This window comes from Narcine bancroftii, chromosome 6 (assembly GCF_036971445.1).
Source record: "Narcine bancroftii isolate sNarBan1 chromosome 6, sNarBan1.hap1, whole genome shotgun sequence".
Lineage (NCBI taxonomy): Eukaryota > Metazoa > Chordata > Chondrichthyes > Torpediniformes > Narcinidae > Narcine > Narcine bancroftii.
The window spans coordinates 245,461,101-245,488,170 of record NC_091474.1 but is presented as its reverse complement, the minus strand read 5'-3'; the positions used below and the strand labels follow the sequence as shown (position 1 = coordinate 245,488,170).

The 27,070-nt window shown below is 42.8% G+C and overlaps 1 protein-coding gene across 2 annotated transcripts in view; it reads left to right on the top strand.

Moving 5' to 3' along the window:
- Positions 1-7,343, top strand: part of polr1c (RNA polymerase I and III subunit C) — a 46,616-nt gene extending 39,273 nt beyond the window's left edge. The window contains exons 7-8 of one of the 2 annotated variants that reach the window (XR_011340835.1): positions 3,550-3,995; positions 7,042-7,343. Coding sequence is in view for 1 of the 2 variants with exons in the window: in XM_069887880.1 (XP_069743981.1) it covers positions 3,550-3,668 (119 nt within the window). In the remaining variant the exon portion in view is untranslated. Of the gene's footprint in view, positions 1-3,549; positions 4,059-7,041 lie in introns of those variants that run through there. The other variant, XM_069887880.1, reaches the window with a different exon arrangement.
- Positions 7,344-27,070: the final 19,727 nt, after the last annotated feature.

Here is a 27,070-nt window from a genome sequence, read left to right as displayed (position 1 = left end):
GTTGGGTGTTGGGTTTTTCCTCCTTTGCCTTTTGTCAGTGAGGTGGGCTCTGCGGTCTTCTTCAAAGGAGGTTGCTGCCCGCCAAACTGTGAGGCGCCAAGATGCACGGTTTGAGGCGTTATCAGCCCACTGGCGGTGGTCAATGTGGCAGGCACCAAGAGATTTCTTTAGGCAGTCCTTGTACTTTTCTTTGGTGCACCTCTGTCACGGTGGCCAGTGGAGAGCTCGCCATATAACACGATCTTGGGAAGGCGATGGTCCTCCATTCTGGAGACGTGACCCATCCAGCGCAGCTGGCTCTGTATACGCTTATCTTTGTGAGGTTTTTCAGTTGGTTGTTTTTCCAGACTCTTTTGTGTAGTCTTCCAAAGACGCTATTTGCCTTGGCGAGTCTGTTGTCTATCTCATTGTCGATCCTTGCATCTGATGAAATGGTGCAGCCGAGATAGGTAAACTGGTTGACCATTTTGAGTTTTGTGTGCCCGATGGAGATGTGGGGGGGCTGGTAGTCATGGTGGGGAGCTGGCTGATGGAGGACCTCAGTTTTCTTCAGGCTGACTTCCAGGCCAAACATTTTGGCAGTTTCCGCAAAGCAGGACGTCAAGCGCTGAAGAGCTGGCTCTGAATGGGCAACTAAAGCGGCATCGTCTGCAAAGAGTAGTTCACGGACAAGTTTCTCTTGTGTCTTGGTGTGCCACCACAGAAACACTACAGCACAGATATAGGCTCTTCAGCCCATCTATGGTAGTCTGTGTCGAACTATTGTTCAGCCTTATCCATTTGACCAGGATCATAGCCCTCCATACCCTTCACATTTCTGTACCTATCCAAATTTTTCTTAAATGTCAAAATAACATTATTATAACACAGGCAATAAACCAAGAAATTAGTTGTCACGGGGGACTTTACCTTGCACATTGGGGAAACCAAGGCGGTTCCCCCTCTAATGTTCCCAGTCTACACTCGCCAACTCCTCCCTCATCCTGTTGTAGTCTCCCTTGTTGAGGAATAATACACTGGTTTTAAATCAAACTCCCAATTGTATGAGAAATTCAATCCTACCATGATCACTCTTCCGAGAACCCCAACTGCAAAATCATTGAATTTACCTGTCTCCTTGCGCAGGACCAGATCCAAGATAATGTTCCTTCGCAGATTTGATAACGTGCTGTTCCAAGATAGCTCTCAGGGATACATTCTGTGAACTCCTCAAGACTGCCTCAATTGCTTTGGTTTCTCCAATGTGCAAGTTAAATATGCTTAGATCAGATATTTTAAAAATATTTTAATTTTTCCAAGACTTGTATAGAACATTATTACATACTACTCTTTGCAGACGATGCCACTTTAGTTTCCCATTCAGAGCCAGCTCTTCTGCGCTTGACGTCCTGCTTTGCGGAAACTGCCAAAATGTTTGGCCAAGAAGTCAGCCTGAAGAAAACTGAGGTCCTCCATCAGCCAGCTCCCCACCATGACTACCAGCCCCCCCACATCTCCATCGGGCACACAACACTCAAAACGGTCAACCAGTTTACCTATCTCGGCTGCACCATTTCATCAGATGCAAGGATCGACAATGAGATAGACAACAGACTCGCCAAGGCAAATAGTGCCTTTGGAAGACTACACAAAAGAGTCTGGAAAAACAACCAACTGAAAAACCTCACAAAGATAAGCGTATACAGAGCCGTTGTCATACCCACACTCCTGTTCGGCTCCGAATCATGGGTCCTCTACCGGCATCACCTACGGCTCCTAGAACGCTTCCACCAGCGTTGTCTCCGCTCCATCCTCAACATCCATTGGAGCGCTTTCATCCCTAACGTCGAAGTACTCGAGATGGCAGAGGTCGACAGCATCGAGTCCACGCTGCTGAAGATCCAGCTGCGCTGGATGGGTCACGTCTCCAGAATGGAGGACCATCGCCTTCCCAAGATCGTGTTATATGGCGAGCTCTCCACTGGCCACGGTGACAGAGGTGCACCAAAGAAAAGGTACAAGGACTGCCTAAAGAAATCTCTTGGTGCCTGCCACATTGACCACCGCCAGTGGGCTGATAACGCCTCAAACCGTGCATCTTGGCGCCTCACAGTTTGGCGGGCAGCAACCTCCTTTGAAGAAGACCGCAGAGCCCACCTCACTGACAAAAGGCAAAGGAGGAAAAACCCAACACCCAACCCCAACCAACCAATTTTCCCCTGCAGCCGCTGCAACTGTGTCTGCCTGTCCCGCATCGGACTTGTCAGCCACAAACGAGCCTGCAGCTGACGTGGACTTTTACCCCCTCCATAAATCTTCGTCCGCGAAGCCAAGCCAAAGAAACATCATATAATAGAATTTTAAAATTAGTCTCATATGATTACCCAAAACTCATTCTCCACACCCAACTGCTAACATTTTTAAAAAAAGCAATTGTCCAAACCTTTCCAAGGAAGTTAATTAATCCTTCAGCCAGTAGGATTCAAATAAGTTGCCATATTTTAACAAGCCCATCATATTTCTTTCTAAGATTGTGTATCTTTTCCAGGGAGGCACAACTTAGCATTTCCATATTCCAGCGAGTAATAAGTAGGGGGTAGTCGGACTTCCATGTAACAGTGATTCATTTCCTGGCTACTGCTAGTGCAATCCTCACGATCTGGATTTGATATTTTGATAGTTTTGGGCCAATAACCATAAGATTGATCAATAAATACAGTTCTGGTTCCATTGGAAAATCCACTTCTATAATTTTTGTCAAAATTTCTGCCAAGTCGTGCCTAAAGGATCTTTCTTTCATGCATAGCCAGGTTGAATGTATAAATGTTCCAACCTCTTTACCACGCCTAAAACACAAGTCCAGAATTTCAGATTTTAAACCATGTAATTTTTGTGGTGTAATTGTACCAATCTATATCTGAAATTAATAAATGATGTCATTATTATCAAGGCACAATTTTGACAATTTTGTAAATAGTTCCACATTTCAGTGCCAGTTTCAGTTCTTAAAAAAATTCACAGAAAGCTACAAAATTAATTTTGACCTTGGTAGCATTTAACTAACAGAACAAGCAAATGAAATTTAACTTGTAAATAAACAATAACATTGGTTTCCGGATGGTAATCTGGCGCAACATTTGCTTTAGTCAGAGTCCCGGTAAGTGCAGTCTCACTAACTGTTGTGACTCCAGGTCCCTCGCTCCCTGTCCTTCCATTGTCCCTGGGTTGCACCACCACAAAGCCACTCCTCTTAATCCACGCCACTGCTGCCTCAGTGACATTTGGGTGTCTGACCAAATGCCTGGTAAGAAATGGTTTTACAGATGTCTGATAGGACAGAGGGAGATTTATTAAACTTGACATGGAATGGCATTGGTTGCAGGGATGAGTGGCTTTGGATGTAGAGGCTTCCCTTGTTCACCTACCCACCCCCACCCATGCCTGGTCATGTTGATTCCCAGGGAATGGGGAAGGTTCGAGAAGTTGGCAAGTGGGGGGGTGAGCTTCCCCTGGGGTAACATCTCATGATTCTGGTGTGTTGCAATCCACTAAGTTACTTTATCTTTATAGTTTCAGTGGAGTCCACAGGAATTCTCCCACCCGACGTGTTGGTGTCTGAAGCCTTGAAAATACTTATAACAAAATGTAGAAGATTTTTGAATGAACTGGATGTGGTGCAAATGGACTGAGCTTCACACTGGTTGGACTGCCTCAGCTGGATTTTGGCTGTGTGGAGTGATTTGTGCAGCTATAACGGGAACAGTGTGCTTGTTCCTGAGCACAGATTGTATCTGGCAGAACTGAAACATCACAGATTTGGTGCAACAGTGACTTACCCTGATCCAGGTTAAAACATAGCACCACGCCAAGGACAGTGGCAAGGATGGCTGATCTTCTGGTAATGGACCGTAATTCTAACCACAAATAAAAGCAAAACAATGGAAGTGTTCAACGAATTGGGCAGCATCTGTGAGAGAGGAACAGATTTGCTTCAGGTTGATGACAATTTCTCCAAGGTATTGTAATTTTGTTCATTGATTTGTCATCCGATTCTACAAGTACAACTTTGATGAAACAGATTTCTCTGGTCCATGGTTCAAAACATGCTTGCAAACATAACACACACATAGACAATCGATGAATATACACAGTACATGTGCACATATATTAAAGTAAATATTCTGAATAAATAGTAGAATCACAGAGAGTCTCACTGCCCATGGAAGAACCTGTACCTCAGCTTGGTAGTCCTAGCTCTGATATGTCTATCTTTTTCCCGATGGGAGTAGCTGGAAGAGGCTGCAAGTGGGGTGGTAAGGGTCCTCCCTGATTTTGCAAACCTTCATTAAACAACAATCCTAGTAAATCCTATCGATGGGATTCACAAGGTTCAGAGTAGGAATTACTGCCACTTTTATGGTCTGTGGATTGACCTCTGATCTGATGCTCTGCAACAACCATACCATACTGTGATGCAGCCAGCCAGGATGCTCTCAATAGAGTCCTGTAGAAAGTTGACACAATGGCGGCTAGAAGCCTTGCCTGCCTCAGTCTTCTGAGGAAGTGCAATCGCTGTTGCACCTTCCTGACAAGTGAGGAGATGTTGAGTGTCCATGATAGGTCTCTAGTTTAAAGTGAACTCCAAGGAACTGGGTGCTCTTCACTCTCTACTATAGAGTTGTTGATGTGTGGTGGAGGGTGGTCGTTTCTGGTCCTCCTGAAGTCCACAATTTTCTCCTTCGACTTGTCGACATTGAGTCAGGTTGTTACTCTTGCACCATTTCATAAGATTTTCCACCTCTGTAGTGTAACTCATTGTTGTTGCCGATGAGGCCAACGACTGTTGTCACCTGCAAATTTGATGACACTGTTAGAGCTGGATTTGGCGATGCAGTCATGGGTCAGCAGTGAACAGGAGTCGGCTGAGCACACCCCTAAGTTGCCCCAATGCTCAGTGTGACGGAGCTCGATGTTCCACTGATCTGGACATACTGTGTTCTTTCCATTAGCAAGTCCAGAATCTAGTTACAGAGAGGGGTGTTGAGTCCCAGCGAACACAGCTTCTCCACCAGCATCTGGGGAATTATCAAATTAAATGCCAAGCTGAGGCCGATAAACAGCAAGCAGCCCGGCTTATAAGGCATCATTCTCCGGGTAGGTCAGAATGAAGTGATGGGACAAGGCTGGAGCATCATTTGTAGAATGGTTTCTCCTGTAGGCGAATTGAAATGGGTCCAGCATCTCCGGGAGGTGTGCTTTGATGCATTCCATCACCAGACGTTCAATGCATTTCATAATGGTGGAGATCGGTGCCACAGGGCAGTAGTCATTGAGGCCTGTTATTATTATCCTCTTGATGGTGGCTGTCTTGAACCCTGTGGGAATGATGGACTGCTGCAGTGAGGTGTTGAAGATATCTGTGAAGACCCCTGTCAATTGGTCTGCGTAGTCCTTCAGTGCCCAACCAGATAGGTTGTCTGGTCCTGCTGCCTTGTGTGGGTTCCCCTTGGCTAGGGATCTCCTCATCTTGGCCACAGCTTCATCAGCGGGACACGGAGCTTTCTTTGGTGTCATCCTGTTCTCATCAAACCGTGCGTAGAAGTTGTTCAGTCTGTCCTGAAAGGAGGTTTCATTTTTCTTAACTCACAAGGTTGACTTGAGATCCGTTGCAATCTTGATCCCTTGCCACATGGCTCGTGTCGCACAGCTGGCTGGATCTTCAATGCGTAACCCTGCTGGATTGCACAGGAGCGTTTAGGCCTGGCTGATCTTAGTGACATCCTATCACCCTGAGAATGGGGAGAACGTACAAACTCCTTACAGACAATGGCGGATTCAAACCTGGGTTGCTGATGCTGTGAGGGGTGTTGTGATAACCGCTGCACTGACTGTGCCACCCTTTAAAATTCCCATCATTGTTACTACATCTTTCCGTGGCTTCTCTACTGTTCTCCAGTCCAGCATCCTGCCCTACCATCCCCACTCCACCTTGTAAAAAGCAATGTCAGTCTTGGTTCTAACCTCTCAGTCATGCTTGAATTGCACAGTTGGCTGTGCAATCACTTGCTGAGCCTTCTGGCATGACCTGAAATTTTCATCTCTCTCCTCTGCCTTAGAACATCCTTTCAACACTATGTTTTTCGTCATTTGCCCTTGTTGTTCCATACAGTGCTCAAATGGGCCATAGAACTATAGATGCTACAGCACAGAAACAGGCCCCTTTGGCCCGCCTAATCTGTGCTGAACCATTTTTTTTTGCCTAGTCCCACTGATCTGTACCCAGCCCATAGGCCTCCATACCTCTCCCATCCATGTACTTGTCCAAATCCTCCTTAAATGTTAAAATTGAGCCCGCATTCACCACTTCAGCTGGGAGCTTGTTCCACACCCCCACCACTCTCTGTGTGAAGAAGTTCCCCCTAAACTTTACCTATTTCACTCTTAACCTATGTCCTCTAGTTTGTATCTCACCTACCCTCAGTGGAATTGTGCCAAAAGCTCTCATAACAACCCTATCCACCTGTGACGCCACTTTCAGGGGATAATGTCTCTATTCCCAGATCCCTCTGTTCTACTGCACTCAATGCCCTACCATTTACTGTGCATGTCCTTTCTGAGTTTGTCTTTCCAATATGCAATGCCCTTCAGCCCATTTAGTCTAAGCCAAATTATTCCATCTCGTCTCGTCGACCTGCACCTGGACCATAGCCCTCCATTTCTCTCATATCCACACACCTTTCCAATTGTGAATGTTGAAATCGAACCTGCATCCACCAGCAGCCATCTCCACGGAAGAGATAGATGGGGAGGGAGGGAAATGCCTGCAGGACTGAATCTGAAAATGGACAACGGTTGTATTGTTTTGTCCCATTTTGTTCTGAACTGCTGCAATTCAATGAATTGATCCACACTTTAAAAAAAAAACTTTATTGCAGTGTGTCCCTTCCGAAATCCACCCCCTCCCCCACCCAATGATGGAACAGCACAGGAAAAGGACCATTCAGGCCACCACTTCCATACTGGATGATCCACCCAAAGCGTTAATTCCTTTCTTCCCGACAGATGCTGGTTGTCCCTCTCGAGTTCCTCCAGAGGGTTGATCTGTGCTCCAGATTCCAACACCTGTGGTCTCATCTCCAAGCTACAAAACAATGAGGAAGAGCCCAGATTTCAAAAGGGAAACTCATAAGGCTAAACTTCAGAAGGTTTTTGAAAAGAGCAGAAATGGTGGTGAGGCACCGAGACTGACTTCTGATTTTGAATACGCTTTTACCACAGAACGATACAGCACAGGAACAGTCCATTCAGCCCATGTCTGCCGAGCATGGTCCTAAATAAACTAATACTCTGCTGTTTTCACATGATCCACTTCCCGCATGCCCTCCATATCCATGCGTCTATCTAGAAGACTTGTATTTGCAATCATTCCTGCCCATGGGAGCCCATTTCAGGCACACGCCACTCTCAATTTAAAAAGAAAAACTTGCCCAGCACATCTCCCATCATGTACCCACAATTATTTCAAATGCACGTCAAACTTTTGACACTTTTACACTGGGAAAAAAATTCTGAAAGGGTATCTGATATGAGGGTTCATGATGTAAGTGATGGTGCAGACGGGTTACACAGCAGTAGTTGCCTTCCTGTGTACAGGGTGGATATTTACAGTAAGGGATGAAGTGTTATTCCACAGGATCAGTGTTTCGAACCACTGCAATTCACAAGGATCCGTGTCAGAACCACTTCTGTTCACAAGGATCTGTGTCAGAACCAAAACCATTCACCAGGGTCGGTGTAGAAATCACTGCCATTCACTGGGTTTGGTGTTGGGACCACTGCCAATCACCGGGGTCCATGCAGGGACCACTGCCAATCACCAGGGTCGGCACAGGGTCCATTTCCGATCACCGGGGCGAGTGCGGGATCACTGCCGTTCACTGGGGGTGGGACGGGGATCACTGCCATTCACCAGGGGTGGCACGGGGACCACTGCCGATCATGGGTCAGCGTGTGGATCACTGGACTTCACCGGGGTCCATGCAGGGACCTCTGCCAATCACTGGGGTCCCTGCAGGGACCACTGCCAATCACCGGGGTCTGTGCAGGAACCACTGGCATTCACAAGGATCCATGTCAGAACCACTGCCGTTCACCGGGTTCGGCGCGGGGACCACTGCCATTCACCAGGGTCGGCACAGGGACCACTGCCGATCACCGGGGCGAGCGTGGGATCACTGCCGTTCACTGGGGGCGGCACGGGGATCACTGCCGTTCACGGGGGTGACACGGGGACCACTGCCGATCATGGGTCAGCGTGTGGATCACTGGACTTCACCGGGGTCCATGCAGGGACCTCTGCCAATCACCGGGGTCTGTGCAGGAACCACTGCCATTCTCAAGGATCCATGTCAGAACCACTGCCGTTCACCGGGTTCGGCCCGAGGACCACTGCCATTCACCAGGGAGGGCACAGGGACCACTGCCAATCACCGGGGTCCGTGCAGGGACCACTGCCAATCACTTGGGTCTGTGCAGGAACCACTGCCATTCACAAGGATCCATGTCAGCACCACTGCCGTTCACCGGGTTCGGCGCGGGGACCACTGCCATTCACCAGGGTCGGCACAGGGACCACTGCCGATCACCGGGGCGAGCGCGGGGATCAGTGCCGTTCACCGGGGGCGGAACGGAGATCACTGCAATTCACCGGGGTCCATGCAGGGACCACTGCTGATCACCGGGGTCGGCGCGGGGACCACAGCCGATCATCGGGGTCATGTCTTTTTTCCACAATGTAGTTTATTTTCTCAAGAACCAAGACACAGTGAACGTCTCAGCATTGGTGCTATCCAGATGTTGCCACACTCTGGAAAATTCACAGAAGGCACAGTGAAAGCAAAGTGACCAGTTTCATTCTGAAGGATGACCCCAGAATAAACAACAGGTTTGGCTTCGCAAATTAAGTTAAATGAAGGATCGCAGACATGGGCACGTCCTTCCAGCCTGCACAATGGATTTTTTAAGTGTTGTGCAGTACTGGCCCCACGTGCTGGGATGGTGACAGCCAGATCCTCAGGTTGTAGGTGTTATATCGGAGTGTCCTTCAAGATGGATACCCTGATGAGGTTAATGAGCCCCATTTGCCCGGTTTGAAATCAGAGTTTTCCTTCTCTTAGGCTAGCTGCCAACCAAGGCTAACGAGCCCAGCTTACCTGTCCAGTTATACCACTGGACACTGGGTCGCGCAGGATAATTTACTGCATCTGGTGCTCTACATCGGAGAGACTGGGTACAAAAGTAGCACCTTTGCTGTGTCCCCACCCGTGTTGGGGACCTTCCAGTGGCCAAACATTTCAGTTTTATGTCACATTCCCACATTCGCATGTCTATCCATGGCCTTGTACTATTCCCACCAAGACCACCCGCAAATTGGAGAAATAACACCTGGGCACTCTCCAGCTTGTTGGCATTAACCCTTCATACAGGGATTAACTCCTGTTTATTCAGCTGTGATCTCACAGGTGAAGGCACTGTTTGACCTCCTGAGTTTCTCTAGCATTGTTTCTTACATTACACCACAGGCCCTTCAGCCCCATCCAAGGCGAGAGCTTTTCTCTGAAGAGCAACAAGGGATGAGTGGTGACTTACCATAGATGTATAAGATTACTATGGCCTTAGACAGGCTGGACAGCTGCACATTTTTCCTACGAAAACAGCAAATACCAGAGAATGTCAATTTAAGGTGAGCGGAGGAAGGTTTAGAGGAGATGTTGGAGATCTTTTTTTTAACTCACAGAGTGGTGGGTGCCTGGAATGCATTGCCCAAGGTACAATAGGGACATCCAAAAGACACTTTGTCAGGCACATGGATGTAAGAGAGAGAGAGAGAGAGAGAGGGGGGGATTATGGGTATGTGGGAAGGAAAGTATACATAGGTCAGCGCAACAACATGGGTTGAAGGCCCTGTACATAACATGATTGTGGAGTGAATGGATCCTTGTTATTTCGTGGGGTCAAACACGAAAGTCTGCAAACGCTGATTGTAGTAATGACATATATGTTGGAGGAGCTCAGTCGGTCTAGCAGTGTTCATGGGAGGTAAAAATATATTACCTTGAAGAAGGGCTCAGGCCCAAAACATTGGTAATATATCTTTACCTCGAGTGGAGACCGGCTAATACTGTGGCATGATCATAAAGTAATTGTTATTGAAGGGGAGTTTGTTACGGTGTCTAACTGGAAATGATTAGAAAGATGCTGGCTGCAGTTTCACTCTTTACATCATCCTTGTACGAGTGCACCTTTACATAATTACCTTGTTTTAATGCAATAAATACATTGACATTTTGCAGAGAGCAGCAGTTCAGTTGCTGCAGCTGCCGTCAGTCTGGACAACCTTCAGGCTGCACACTGCTCCCTCTGGTGGAGGAGAGGCCTACTGCAGGCCCAGTGCACACAGGGCTCATCAACCTCCATTTTGTGCCCCCTTCTTGCCTCTGTGGCCATTTCATGGACAGCACCAGGCACTATCATTGCAGCCAAATCTGGTTTCTTCCTCCCCTCCACACCCCACCTGTTCACCAAGAGCTCCAAAGAGCACTGCAAATCCTGTGGAAATAAGAAGCCAACATCCTGTGTTCTCAAAGGTATCGGGAGAAGTCCAAAATTCACAGCTTTCCAGTCAGGATCGGGGAAGATTTAAGCAGGGGGAGGGTAGCTCATCAATATCATGAATCAGAATTGTCACGAATGTCACAAAATTCAATGTTTTGCAAGCATTCATATTATGAACCATCTTGTAACAATAATTTTATTTATTAGAAAACAAAGTAATAACTACAATTATAAACTTAAAATATTAACAAATTATCAAAAATAAATCTTCATGGTTACATTGAAGAAAAATCTAAGAAGAACTACAAAGAATCCTAAAAATAAGCCTAACCACCCCACCCCCCATCTACCCCTCCCTTTAACCTAATTCTACTCCCTGAAAAAAGAAATAAGGAAAATAACTTCAATCATTCATTCACTATACAGTGCGAAGGTCCAGTTGCACTCACAACCGGTTTCAGATTTTCAAATTAGAATAATCCAAATATGGGCTCCAAATCTTTATAAATATATAATATTGATCTCTTAAATTTTTAGTTATCTTCTCCATTGGTATACAAGACCTCATTTCTGATTGCCATCTTTGTAAACTAAGCTCCATCTGACCTTTCCATGAAACAGCTATACATTTCCTTGCTACTGCTAAAGCCAATCTCAAATTGCCATTTGAAATTTATCTAATTTATTTAACAAAGCCATTTCAGTAAGTTCCCCAATTAAAAAGATCTTTGGGTCTAGAGAAAATTGTATTTTCAGGATTTCTTGCGAACAGTCTCTTAATCTAGCCCAAAAACCCATAACTTTCTCACAAGACCAAACTGAATGCAAAAGTGTGCCCTTCTGCTCATTACAACGAAAACACAAATCTGAAGCACTCAGTTTATATCTGGAGTTAAATATCTTTCTTCTTTGGCTTGGCTTCGCAGACGAAGATATATGGCGGGGTATGTCCACGTCTGCTGCAGGCTCGTTGGTGACTGACAAGTCCAATGCGGGACAGGCAGGCACAGTTGCAGCAGTTGCAAGGGAAAATTGGTTGGTTGGGGTTGGGTGTTGGGTTTTTCCTCCTTTGTCTTTTGTCAGTGAGGTGGGCTCTGCGGTCTTCTTCAAAGGAGGTTGCTGCCCGCTGAACTGTGAGGCGCCAAGATGCACGGTTGGAGGCGATATCAGCCCACTGGCGGTGGTCAATGTGGCAGGCACCAAGAGATTTCTTTAAGCAGTTCTTGTACCTCTTCTTTGGTGCACCTCTGTCTCAGTGGCCAGTGGAGAGCTCACCATAGAACACGATCTTGGGAAGGCGATGGTCCTCCATTCTGGAGACGTGATCCACCCAGCGCAGTTGGGTCTTCAGCAGCATGGATTCGATGCTTGCGGACTCTGCCAGCTCGAGTACTTCGATGTTTGTGATGAAGTCATTCCAATGAATGTTGAGGATGGAGCGGAGACAGCGCTGATGGAAGCGTTCTAGGAGCCGTAGGTGATGCCGGTAGAGGACCCATGATTCGGAGCCGAACAGAAGCCTGGGTATGACAGCAGCTCTGTACATGCTGATCTTTGTGTGTTTCTTCAGGTGGTTGTTTTTCCAGACTCTTTTGTGTAGTTTTCCAAAGGCACTATTTGCCTTGGCGAGTCTGTTGTCTATCTCATTGTCGATCCTTGCATCCGATGAAATGGTGCAGCCGAGGTAGGTAAACTGGTTGACCGTTTTGAGTTCAGTGTGCTCGATGGAGATGTGGGGGGGTGGGGCTGGTAGTCATGGTGGGGAGCTGGCTGATGGAGGACCTCAGTTTTCTTCAGGCTGACTTCCAGGCCAAACATTTTGGCAGTTTCCGCAAAACAGGACGTCATGCGCTGGAGAGCTGGCTCTGAATGGGCAACTAAAGCGGCATCGTCTGCAAAGAGTAATTCACGGACAAGTTGCTCTTGTGTCTTGGTGTGAGCTTGCAGGCGCCTCAGATTGAAGAGACTGCCATCCGTGCGGTACCGGATGTAAACACCGTCTTCATTGTTGAGGTCTTTCATGGCTTGGTTCAGCATCATGCTGAAGAAGATTGAAAAGAGGGTTGGTGCGAGAACACAGCCTTGCTTCACGCCATTGTTAATGGAGAAGGGTTCAGAGTGCTCATTGCTGTATCTGACCCAACCTTGTTGGTTTTCGTGCAGTTAAATATAATTAGTGTATAAAATGATAAGTCACCAACCTATACCTAGCATTAACTAACTTTGTCATAGTGTCTCTATTAATCTTTCTCCAACTATCCATATCAGACTGAATTCCCAAATCTTTCTCCCATTTAAGTCGTGATTTATGCAAATCAATCTTAGGCAATTTCCGTTGTAGTAATTTATACATTTCCGAAATAAATCCTTTCCTTCCTCCATCTTGAATCAATACTTCAAATTGTGATTCTTTAGGTAAATCCAAATGTCTCCCTAAACAGTCATACAACATTGATTTTAAGTTGATAATAACAAAAAAGAGTGTTATTAGGGATTTGATATTTTTCCTTCATCCTGTCAAATGTTAAAAAGCGACTCACCTCAAAACAGTCATTTATTGTTCTAATTCCTTCCTGCTTCCAAATTTTAAGGAGGTTATTGACCATTGTAAAAGATAAACGCCTATTCTGCAGCAAAGGAGAATGTCCAGATAATTCACCTGACATTCCTTTAGTTTTACTGACCTCCACCCACATACTTAACAAATGCAACAAAACTTGCAATTTACAACTATTAATAGTTTTACTCGTCCACTTATAAATAAAACAATCTCTTCTAACCTTTCCAATTCTCTTCAATATCTAACCAAGTAACAGAACTACCTAAGTCAAACATTCTATTAATAATTTTCAATTGAGGCACCTTAAAATAATTCTCAAAATTTGGTAACTGCATACCAAGTCATATTTCCAAGTTAATTTATGCACTGAAACACGCGTCATCTTTCCTTTCCATAAAACATTTAAATCCTTAAAAAATCTATTCGGTATCATACAAGGTACATTCTGAAAATAATATTGTAATCTAGGAAATAGATTCAACCATTTATTTAAATTCTCTTTTATTGCAGATAATAATGGTGAATAATTCAAATCTACTAATTGATTTATATTTTTATTCACTTTAATACCAAGATACTTAGTACAATTTGACCATTTAAATCTTACTATGCTTTTACATTCAGAATAATCTGCTTCTGACAACGGCATAAGTTCACTCTTATTCCATTTCACTTTGTAACCAGATAACTCTCCATACTGTAACAATCTTTCCTGCAATACCTCAGAGATTCTTTTGGATCAGTCAAATATATCAATACATCATCTGCAAATAAACTGATTTTATATTCCTTTGAATCTGACACAATTGTCTTTATCCTATCTTCTTGCCTTATTACTTGCACTAAAGGTTCAATCACCAATACAAACAACACCAGAGACAGAGGACACCCTTGTCTAGTAGATTGTTCTAATTCAAATGAATCCGATAAAACTCCACTGGTTATCACTCTCGCCTTAGGTTGGTTATATATAGCCTTAATCCAATTAATAAACATCATTCCAAACTGAAATTTTTCCAATACCATAAATAACAATCCCCATTCTACCCTATCAAAAGTTATTATTTTTGATGAAAGAATTGAATTTAATTGATGTGTGGAGGAAAATGAATATGAAATAGAAAGATTATTTGTACCATTTAGCACAATATGATACTTTTTCTAGGATCGACATTTTTTAATGTCATCTCGATTAATGGATAATATAGTGGAAACTGCATATAAGGCTAGACTATTGTCTGACCATTCTTTGATGTTGTTGACGTATGCTGGGACTGAAATAGGGCAATGTTCTTATCGTTGGAAGTTTAATTCATCATTGTTAAAAGATGAGGGGTTTTGCAAGTTTATAACGGAACAAATTCAACAATTTTTGGATATAAATAGAGATTCAGTAACTAGTAAATTTATATTGTGGGATGCATTTAAAGCATTTCTGAGAGGATAGATTATTAGCTATACAGTTAGATTGAAAAAATGGTATTTAGCTGAATCAGAAAGGTTGGAACAGGAAATTGGAGTTTTAGAAAGAGTTACAAAAGGAGAAATTGCATAAGAAGAAGAGGAGTAAACTAGATGCTGTGAAAATAGAGTGAAAATAGAGTGTAGGGCCTTCACAACAGACGAGGTGAAAATGTCTGGGCACAGGATAGCGAACAGGAAGCGGGAGTACTTATCGATGACCGAGAGAAAGTAGATGTTCCTATTCATGGAGGGGAGAGGTCCCTCAAAATTGATGCTGAGCCTTTCAAAGGGCCTGGATGATTTAATCAGGTGCACTTCCACAGGGTGAAAAAAACACGGCTTGCATTCAGCACAGACCTGGCTTGACCTGGTCATTTCCCTGACGTCTTCTATTGAGTAGGGCAAATTGTGGACTTGACAAAATGAGCCATGCGGGTGACCCGTGGATGGCAGAGCTCATTATGTATGGTCCGCGATTGGCCAGTGTGTGCGGAGGCACAGCATTCCCTGGACAAGGCATCTGGAGGGTCGTTAAGGGCCCCTGGCTGGTAGGCAGTGTGAAAACTATAGGTGGAGAGTTTGGTCCTCCACCGAGCAATTTTGTCATTCTTGATTTTTCCCCTCTTGATGTTGCTGAACATGAATGTGACATAGTACTGGTCAGTGAGGAGCGTGAATCTTCTACCAGCCAGGTAGTGTCTTCAGTGCCTTACGGCTTCTCCAGTGGCTTGAGTGTCCTTTTCCACTGATGGGTTCCAGAGCTCGTGGCCTTGAAGCATCCGTGAGAAAAAGGCAACCAGCCTGCCCGCCTGATTGAGAGTAGTAGCATGGCTACATCCGAAGGGTCACTTTCCACTTGGAAAGGTACATTGTCGTCTACCGCGTGCATGGCAGCTTTCACAATGTAACTTCGGAGGTAATTAAAAGCCGTCTGGGCTTTGGCCGAACGGGAAAGTGGTGGCCTTTAAGAGTGGGTGAACCACATATTGAGGGACCCACTAGGCGTAATATGAGAAAAACCCCAGGCATCTCCTCAAAGCCTTTGTGGTTCCGGGGAGGGGAAGCTCCTATCAGGGTTGGGGCCATTCTCTACCATGTAGCCAAGGCTAGCCAGCCGTTTAGTCCTGAACACGCACTTGTTGGAGTTATGTGAGATTCAGTGTTTTTGCCATGTGGAAAAAGCTCTGGAGATTGCATCATGGTCTTCCATGGTGTAGCCACAGATGGTGACATTATCGAGGTAGGGGAAGGTAGCCCTCAACCCGTACTCATCCACCATTCTGTCCATCTGCCACTGAGAAATAGACATCCCATTGGTAATACCGAAAGGGACCCTCCAGAACTGATAGAGTTGACTGTTAACCTCAAATGCTGTGTACGGGCGGTCCTCGGAACAGATTGGCAGCTGGTGATAGGCAGTTTACAGTTCGATGGTTGAATAGACCCGATACTGCGCGATATCATTCACCATATCCGAAATGCGAGGCAGGGGGTATGCCTCCAGGAGTGTGTATCTGTTAATTGTTTGGCTATATGGGTCGATGTTCAGCGTGGAGAGGCTGCAAGTGGGTCCTGGTTTTGAGGGCCATCTGTTCTGAACCGTTAATGGAGGAAGGGAATTAGAAAATTCCAAGGTCACGCTTTTAAGGTGACACAGGAAATACAGACCCAACAATACTGGAGCACACAATTCATCTAAAATGTACATGCAAAATTCACAAAACTTCCCCCGCCCCCCCTTTCAAATGATTGGGACACAGGAAGATTCGGTAATTAGACGGGTACATTTTTTGTTATATTTTTGCACAGTCCATGAGTCCATGAAATTTTATGTGGAGCCTGTGCCGATCAGGCACTTGGTCGAATGTCCATTTACCATCAAGTTGCTGAGCTGGTGAGGTCTATTCTGGTTGAGGACCAGCGATGCCAGGTTGCCAGAGATGCCGTGTTCTTCCCTTGTTGGCCCCCTCCATCCTGAGTCATCCTGTGCAGGTAAGATGGTGCTGACCTCGTGGCACAACAAGATGGCTGCCCTCCTTCCTCCTCCGCCGTCTCCTCTGATGATGGCGCTGAATTCAGAATTGGGCAGCTGCAAGATGGCCACCGAGCCTTTTTGCACCATTTCCGTAGGCGGCAGATTGCACAGCAGGTGATCTCGGGCAAGTCCGGCACAGACGGCTTGGGGCTGGAATCGAATCCAGGAGCGGTACAGGCTATGGACTTCCTTGGACCTCCCTTTGCACGGCAGACCCTCGCCCAATCTCCCCACAGCTGGAGCACACCAAGTCTGGCCAGGCAGCGGGCATGAGGGTGCTGTCCCTTGCTGCAGAAAAAGCACTCCTGGGCTCAGGAAGCAGCAGCTGTTGGACAGGGGCCGCTGTAGCAGGAGCAGCCGGTCCTTGGAGGTGCTCACCCAAGAGCACGAGCTCGCCGCCCTCAAGGTCGTCATTCCTGAGACTGGTCTGTTCCAGCAATTTTGCCAGCTTGATGTGGGTAGCAAAGTCCTTCTTTCCTGACTCGAGCAGTCGCTCCCTCATGTACCTTGAGCGACCCCTGCGACTAAAGTCTCCTGGATCTATTCATCTTCCCAGATGCGGCCCAAAGTGGCCTCATACCTGCACTTCTTAGTCACTGTCTGCAGATCCAGCAGGCAGTCGTCAATCGCTCCTCCGGGCCATTGGTGGTGTAGGGTGAGCCGATGCCTCGCTAGGACCTCATTCGGGGCCTTAATGTAGTGGGTCTTCAGCCTAGTTCAGGCCGTCTAACTGAGCCATCAAGACTGACTTGAGATGTCGATGAAACGTTACCACCATTCCATTAGCCTGGGGATGATAGGCATTCATATGATGAATTGTTGTACCGAGCAAACAGGACAAGGTCGTCCACAGTGAGGAAGTAAATTGTAGTCCTCTATCCGAAGTAACATGCGCTGGTAAAACAAAATAAGACACCCAGGAACTGATGAACGCCCGAGCACGTGTCTATAGTAGCATCTACCATAGGCATACCCCATCATCCCTACCCTTGAGATGAGCGCTGACCTCCAGAGCTCATCTGTGTGGAAGACATCCCTGGTCGCCTGCAGGTAGGTGTGGAAGCAGTCTACCCAATATTTGACCTCCTCAGCCGCATCGGGGGACTGGAGGTGTGTCAACAGCATACTGGGCTTGAGTAACGCCTCTATCCTTGTTTATAAGCTAATAAAATTGTAGCATAGGTAAAAGATCACACTCGACTGGAGGGAGAACTAATGCTTTTATTAGCTTACAACATAGGTAAGGGTTCATGAACAGGCTTCAGAGGGGTTCAAGGTTTAGGTGGGAAACTAGGGTTATATACAGGACCCTGGGAGGGAGGGGCCTGGAGGCAGAACCAATTGTCAGTACAGGACACCACTAGTGAATCCCAGTTCACTGCAAGGCTGCATTTTTAAGACACTACCTCATGTAGATGTCCTCAATGGAGTGAAGTCTGGTGCCTGTGTTGCCGCAGGCCAAGTTAACAACCCTTTGGAGTTTATTCTTGTCCTGAGAGTTGGCGCCTCCATACCAGGCAGTGATGCAACCAGCCAGGATGCTCTCCATGGTACACCTGTAGAGGTTTACGAGAATCTCTGGTGACATACCAAATCTCCTCAGACACCTCACAAAGTATAGCTGCTGACGAGCTGCCTTTGTGATTGTATCAATATGGAGGTTCCAGGACAGATCCTCAGAGATGTTGACACCATGGAATTTTGAAGTTGTAGCAGTGCTATGGCTGACCACAACTCCCAGAAGGCATTGAACTGGCTATGTGACCTCTGCATGATGATTTCAGCGCCTGTCTGGTGCGTGATTAGGCATTTAAAAAGGTTGCATGAGTTTTGAAGAGTAAATCTGTTTGATTCACTCTAAAAATGCCTTGTGTGGTTATTTTATCATGTCCACTGTGATTCTAGTGGCCACAAAGTTCTTGACCCTCTCCACGATTGAACCCTTTTTTTTAAGGACTTTTACTTTTGCACTTTTTAAAAAAAAAAAAATTTATTTTTCACACCATAAACCACATTGACCATGATACATACATTTTCCTTTTCAAATATATACAGTGTCATTTTCTCCCCCCCTCCCTCCTCCCATCCCACCCTCCCTATGTCCCCCCCATCCATTTAAAGTACAAAATCTAAGATACATTAAACCAGTCAAACAATGTTGTCATTCAATAAAAATAAACAAGAAATTCCACTGAGTCAATTCTTTTCATTTCCTTCTCCTTTCATTAATTTAGGTGGTAAATGTCCCCGGTAGGTTTTCTCTATTGTGTTTCATGTATGGCTCCCATATTTGTTCAAATATTTCAATGTTATTTCTTAAACTATATGTTATTTTTTCTAATGGAATACATTTATTCATTTCTATATACCATTGTTGTATTTTCAAATTATCTTCCAATTTCCAGCTTGGCATAATACATTTTTTTGGTACGGCTAGAGCTATCTTAACAAATCTTTTTTGTGCACCATCCAAATCAAGTCCAAATTCTTTGTTTTTTATGTTACTTAGGAGGAAGATCTCTGGGTTTTTTGGTATATTGTTTTCTGTAATTTTATTTAATATCTGGTTTAGATCTTCCCAAAATTTTTCTACTTTCTCACATGTCCAGATTGCATGAATTGTTGATCCCATTTCTTTTTTACAACGAAAACATCTGTCAGATACTGTTGGGTCCCATTTATTTAACTTTTGAGGTGTAATGTATAGCCTGTGTATCCAGTTATATTGTATCATACGTAACCTCGTATTTATTGATTTCTCATAGTCCCTGAGCATAACTTCTCCCATGTTTCCTTCTTTATCTTTATGTTTAGATCTTGTTCCCATTTTTGTTTAGTTTTACGATTTGTTTCCTCGTTCTCCTTTTCTTGCAGTTTAATATACATGTTGGTTATAAATTTTTTGATTATCATTGTGTCTGTAATCACATATTCAAAATTACTTCCCTCTGGTAACCTCAGACTGCTTCCTAATTTGTCCTTCAAGTAGGATTTCAGTTGGTAGTATGCCAACACTGTATCATAAGTTATATTATATTTATCCTTCATTTGTTCAAAGGATAATAATTTATTTCCCGAAAAGCAATTTTCTATTCTTTTGATCCCTTTTTTCTCCCATTCACTAAAGGAAAGGTTATTGTAAAAGGGATTAACTGATTTTGCGTCATTATTAGTTTTGGTAGTTGGTAATTTGTTTTATTCCTTTCTACATGAATCTTCTTCCAAATATTGAGCAGATGATGTAATACTGGAGAATTCCTACGTTGTACCAATTTTTCATCCCATTTATATAATATATGTTCGGGTATCTTCTCCCCTATTTTATCTAGTTCTAATCTAGTCCAATCTGGCTTTTCCCTTGCTTGATAAAAATCTGATAGGTATCTTAATTGTGCGGCTCTATAATAATTTTTAAACTTTGGCAGTTGTAAGCCTCATTGTTTATACCATTCTGTTAATTTATCTAGTGCTATCCTCGGTTTCCCCCCTTTCCATGAAAATTTCCTTATTATTTACTTTAACTCCTTGAAGAATTTCTCTGTCAAGTGTATTGGCAATGCCTGAAATAGGTATTGTATCCTTGGGAAAATGTTTATTTTAATACAGTTTATCCTTCCTATTAGTGTTAGTGGTAAGTCTTTCCAATGCTCTAAGTTGTCCTGTAATTTTTTCATTAGTGGATAATAATTGAGTTTATATAGATGGGCGAGGTTTTTATTTATTTGTGTACCTAGGTATCGTATTGCTTGCATTTGCCATCTGAATGGTGATTCTTTCTTAAATTTTGAGAAATCCGCATTATTCATTGGCATTGCTTCACTTTTATTTGCGTTAATCTTGTATCCCGACACTTCTCCATATTCCTTCACTTTCTTATGTAATTCTTTTATTGATATTTCTGGTTCTGTTAAGTATACTATAACATCATCTGCAAATAAACTGATTTTATATTCCTTGTCTTTTATTTTTATCCCTTTTATTTTATTTTCTGTTCTCATCAGTTCTGCTAGTGGTTCTGTGGCTAACGCGAACAATAAGGGCAATAGTGGGCATCCCTGCCTTGTTGATCTGCTTAATTTAAATTGTTTTGATATATATCCATTTTCTGTCTCTTTTGCCAATGGCCTCTTATATAATGCTTTAATCCAATTAATATATTTCTCTGGTAAACTAAATTTTTGTAGTACTTTGAATAAATAATTCCATTCTACTCTGTCAAAGGCCTTCTCTGCGTCTAAAGCCACCGCTACTGTTGGAGCTTTATTTCCTTCTACTGCATGAATTAAGTTAATAAATTTACAAATATTGTCTGTTGTTCGTCTTTTTTTAATAAATCCAGTTTGGCCTAGATTTACTATTTTTGGTACATAGTCGGCTAATCTGTTTGCTAATAGTTTAGCTATTATCTTATAATCTGTGTTAAGTAAAGATATTGGTCTATATGACGCTGGTGCGAGTGGATCTTTCCCTGTCTTTGGTATTTCTGTAATTATTGCTGTTTTGCATGAATCTGGTAAGCTTTGTGTTTTATCAATCTGGTTGATTACTTCCAGGAGGGGAGGAATTAATAAATCTTTAAATGTTTTATAGAATTCTATTGGGAATCGATCCTCTCCTGGTGTTTTATTATTCGGTAGTTTTTTATTATCTCTTGTATTTCTACTATTTCAAATGGTTCTGTTAATTTATTTTGTTCCTCTATTTGTAATTTGGTAGTTCAATTTTAGTTAAAAATTCATCTGTTTTGTCTTCTTTCCCTTCGTTTTCAGTTTGGTATAATTGTTCGTAGAATTCTCTGAAATTTTCATTAATCTCCGTTGGATTATATGTGATTTGCTTGTCTTTGTTCCTTGATGCGAATACCATTCTCTTAGTTTGTTCTGTCTTAAGCTGCCATGCTAGAATTTTGTGCGTTTTTTCTCCTAGTTAATAATATTTCTGTTTTGTCTTCATTATGTTTTTCTCCACCTTATATGTTTGTAGTGTTTCATATTTTATTTTTTTATCTGCCAATTCTCTTTTAGTTGTGTCTTCCTTCATTGCTAATTCCTTTTCTATATTTGCTATTTCCCTTTCCAACTGCTCTGTTTCCTGATTGTAGTCCTTCTTCATCTTGGTTACATAACTTAATATTTGCCTTCTGATGAACGCTTTCATTGCGTCCCATAGTATGAACTTATCTTTTTTTTTAAAACTTTATTTAAGATTTTATAACATGAATAACATATAGGATTACATTTAAAAAAAATTAAGAATAAAATAATAAAATTACAATACAGTATCAGTAATCTAAATAAACTATACTCTCCCCAATAATTATTACACATTAATAACCCAAAGTATAAACTTATCTTTCACTGATTCCGTATTTATTTCAAAGTACATTTTAATTTGTCTTTCAATGAATTCTCTAAAATCCTGCCTTTTAAGAAGCATGGAGTTTAATCTCCATCTATACATTCTTGGAGGGATGTCCTCTAACTCTATTGTCAATATCAGGGGTGAGTGGTCCGATAAAATTCTAGCTTTATATTCTGTTTTTCTAACTCTGTCTTGCATGCAAGCTGATAACAGGAATAGGTCTAATCTTGAGTATGTTTTATGTCTACCCGAATAATATGAATATTCCTTTTCCTTTGTGTGTTGTTTCCTCCATATATCCAAAAGTTGCATTTCTTGCATCGATTTAATTATAAATTTGGTTACTTTGTTCTTTCTGTTAATTTTTTTCCCAGCTTTATCCATGTTTGAATCCAAATTAAGGTTGAAATCCCCTCCTATTAGTATGTTTCCTTGCGTGTCTGCTATCTTCAAAAAAATATCTTGCATAAATTTTTGATCTTCTTCATTAGGTGAATATACATTGAGTAAATTCCAAAACTCCGAATATATCTGACATTTTATCATTACATATCTCCCTGCTGGATCTATTATTTCCTCTTCTATTTTATTTGGTACATTTTTACTGATTAATATAGCTACTCCTCTGGCTTTTGAATTATATGACGCTGCTGTTACATGTCCTATCCAATCTCTCTTTAATTTCTTGTGCTCCATTTCAGTTAAGTGTGTTTCTTGCACGAATGCTATATCAATTTTTTCTTTTTTCAGTAAATTTAGCAGTTTCTTCCTTTTGATTTGGTTATGTATTCCATTAATATTTAAAGTCATATAGTTCAACATAGCCATTTCATACTTTGTTTATCTTTCCTTTCCGTTTCCTCATCATCACCTTTCCTTCTTATCCATTTCTGCTTTCTTGTTTTGAACACTTTATAAGACAACATTTCTAAAACATCAAACATTTCCCCAATTCTCCTATCTAAAATTTCTTTAACCCCACTGTCCCCTCCCCTTCCTGAGTTGCCCTTTATCCCTTGTCGGGCAACCACATCTCCCCTCTCCATTTGGATTTGCGAATTCACTCGCAAGCGTCAACTGATTTCGCAGTGACCGTAACTCCTCCCCACCCAGCCCCCCCCAGAAAAGATTCCAATTTTCATATACAACAAAGGTCACTCTCTTAATTCCCTCCTTACTTCCTCTCTTCCCTTTCTTTCCCTTATTAATTCTTATCTATACTCTATATATTTTCCTTTAAATACGCATACACTCATGTACACACATATATACATACACACACATACAAATATATATATATCTATATACCCATATACTATATACCCATATACACACATACATATAGTTCGTGGTCATTTTTGCTCTCGTTACATGTCTTCATCTCTCTGTTTGTCTTGTAGTTGTTCTGCAAATTTTCGTGTTTCCTCCGGATCCGAGAATAGTCTGTTTTGCTGCCCTGGAATAACTATTTTCAGTACCGCTGGGTACTTTAGCATAAATTTATATCCTTTTTTCCATAGGATCGCTTTTGCTGTATTAAACTCCTTCCTCTTCTTCAGGAGTTCAAAACTTATATCTGGATAGAAAAATTTTTTTTAACCTTTGTATTCCAGTGGCTTTTTGTCTTCTCTTATTTTCTTCATTGCTTTCTCCAATATATTTTCTCTTGTTGTATATCTTAGGAATTTTACGAAAATGGATCTTGGTTTTTGTTGTGGTTGTGGTTTAGGGGCTAATGTTCTGTGTGCCCTTTCTATTTCCATTTCTTCCTGTAATTCTGGTCTTCCTAGGACCCTGGGGATCCAATCTTTTATAAATTCTCTCATATTTTTGCCTTCTTCGTCTTCCTTAAGTCCCACTATCTTTATATTGTTTCTTCTACTATAATTTTCCATTATATCTATCTTCTGAGCTAACAGCTCTTGTGTCTCTTTAACTTTTTTATTAGATTCTTCTAATTTCTTTTTTTAAGTCCTCTTCTTCCATTTCTACGGCTGTTTCTCGTTCTTCCACCTTGTCCACTCTTTTTCCTATATCTGACATGACCATCTCTAATCTATTCATTTTTTCTTCTGTACTTTTAATTCTTCTTTTTATTTCACTAAATTCTTGTGATTGCCATTCTTTTACTGATTCCATATATTCTTTAAAAAAATATATCCATTGTCTTGCTCTTCCCTTCTTCTTCCATTTCTCTTTGTTCTTCTTCTTCTTCTTCCTCTGGGTTGGTCATCTGTTGTTTCCTTGATTTCTTTTTACTCTCTTGTTTCTTGTTCTCGTTGTTTTCTATGTTCTCTTCTTGTTGTTGTGCTGTGGTTGTCATTCTCAGCTGTGGAGATCGACTCCTCAGCTGGTCCCCCCTCCCGTCAGTGTTTTTTTTGTCTTGCGCGGTTGCGCACTTTTGCTTTTGTAGTCCCGAGCTCGGGACTTCGACTGACCTGAGGGAGCGGACTTCTCTCTCCACAGCGGACCTCCTCGGACAGGTAAGGCCTTCACCTTCTTCTTCCGATGTCTTTTCATCTTCTCTTCTTCCCGTTGCTTTTGACTTTTCTTTTTTCGTTGCCATTTTCTTCCCACCTTTACTTTCACTTTATTTTAATTTTCGTGTTTGTGCCTTTGTGTTTTCTCTGTTTTTTTTTAACTTTTCCGGAGAGGGCTGGAGTTCCCCGACCGGCCACTACTCCATCACGTGAGTCCTCCACAACAGGGTTTATTTGATGTAAACTTCCACAGAGTCAGCTGTGAGGAGTACTGCTGTAAACTCTGAGACTGTCTTTGAAGGGCCAGCTCAGGCTTATATCCCGGATGGTGATCGACCACGAAGCGTCCATAGGAGGTAAAGTTATATTACCGACGTTTCAGTCCTGAGCCCTTCTTCAAGGTGTGAGTAGGTGTTTTTATGATGATAATCCATTATTATTATTTTATTAAAATTATTATAATAATCTACAAATTGATTTAAGACTAGAATCTCAAAATTTACTCAATTTCAGTTTGCATGCTATCATTCCCAGTTTGTGAGAATTGATGGCATCTCATACTTGTCCTGAATTTTCCTTACGATGGTCGAGCCCAGTATAACTTTGAGCGGTGAATGTGCTCCCACAGTGCTGCTGGGCAGATTCCCAGGATTTGGACCCACTTTGATGAAGGATGTGGGCACCTCTTGCATTTGAAGGATCAGGCAGTATGGATTCAGCGGAACTCTTGACAAATAATTCCAATGTTTCTCAGTGATACTGCACACTGCAGCCAGAGTGCGTCACTGGTGGAGGGAGTGGACTCATTCTGCAGATTAACTCACACAGGCAGGATCCGGGTAAGGACTCTCACCAGGCTGCGGACAGCTGGCTACTGGCTCATGGGAACCAGGTGTCGGGGTGCTGAGGGCAATGATGGATCTCGAAAGGCTTCAGGCACTGAAGGCTTCCTGATCGTGTTGAAGGTTTGGACTTGGAGCTCAGGTTGCTGATGGTTTGAATAGGAGTCTGAGGCTATGGGAGGGCTGGAGGCGAGTCCTCTGAAGGGACTCTTTTTTGCTTCTTTCTCTTATTTCTGGGGGTGCCAGGCAATGCTAGTGGAACTTTTGATTTGCCTTTACAGCAAGCAAAAGTTGAAGTCAATGTATACTTACATTTTTCTTTGTGATATTACATGACAATAAATGGAGCTTGGAACCTTTGACCTTGGTTTCCTGAAAGTTCATTGGATGGTTCTATTTTCTACAGATCTGTCTTTAACAATTTATAGTCATTATTCTGCTAATTCTCTGAATAAGTTTCTGAAATTTGAGAACCCACTCCCTGCTCCACCTTCCATTTCCTTCCCACAGTGTCTGAGAGCATTGCAGCACACGATTGGGCCACGATGTTCTGACCTCTATTAATCTCCCCAACAATATAAACCTTCCCTACTTCACAGCTACAAACCCTCTCTTTTTACTGCATCCATGTGCCTGTCTGAGTTTTTTAAAAAATAAATTTAAATAACTTTTATATATAAAAATCCAACTAATCTACTACAAAAAAAACCATATAATTAAAAAAAAACAATTGAGAGGCCTATCCCGAGGATCTGTGGAATAATTTAAAACATCACTCTGGTCTGCACCTTCTTTTTTCTTTGGCTTGGCTTCGCGGACGAAGATTTATGGAGGTGTAATGTCCACGTCAGCTGCAGGCTCATTTGTGGCTGACAAGTCCGATGCAGGACAGGCAGACACGGTTGCAGCGATTGCAAGGGAAAATTGGTGGGTTGGGTGTTGGGTTTTTCCTCCTTTGTCTTTTGTCAGTGAGGTGGTCTCTGCGGTCTTCTTCAAAGGAGGTTGCTGCCTGCTGAACTGTGAGGCGCCAAGATGCACGGTTTGAGGTGATATCAGCCCACTGGCGGTGGTCAATGTGGCAGGCACCAAGAGATTTCTTTAGGCAGTCCTTGTACCTCTTCTTTGGTGCACCTCTGTCACGGTGGCCAGTGGAGAGCTCGTCATATAATACGATCTTGGGAAGGCGATGGTCCTCCATTCTGGAGACGTGACCTACTCAGCGCAGTTGGATCTTCAGCAGCGTGAATTTGTACAGATAACAAAAATAGTAAGAATTATATTACATCTGGAAAGGAAGAGTTAATTCATAGAATAATGCCTGTTATATCCCATGAAAGTCATCAATAAATGGTTCCCATGTTTCTTCAAATTTAGTCGTTGTATCTAAAGTACAACTTCTGATTTTTTTTCTAGATTTGAGAAAGATGTAACATGAGAAAGCCATTGAAATAACGTAGGAGAATCCAAGTCTTTCCATTGAAGTAAAATGGCTCTTCCAGCTAATAGTGTAGAAAAAGCAGAAGTAGGTAAACAACCTACATATGTAATTCCAAAAAGAGCAGTTAAGGGCTGAGGTTGTAACTGAATAACCAGTATCACTGATAGAGTTTTAGAAATATCTTTCCAATATGTTTCTAACACATATGACCAAAACACGAGTCAATAAAGCCACTTCAGTATTGCATCGATCAGGAAAAATGTGGGGGGAGTCACGTGATGGAATAGTGGCCAGACG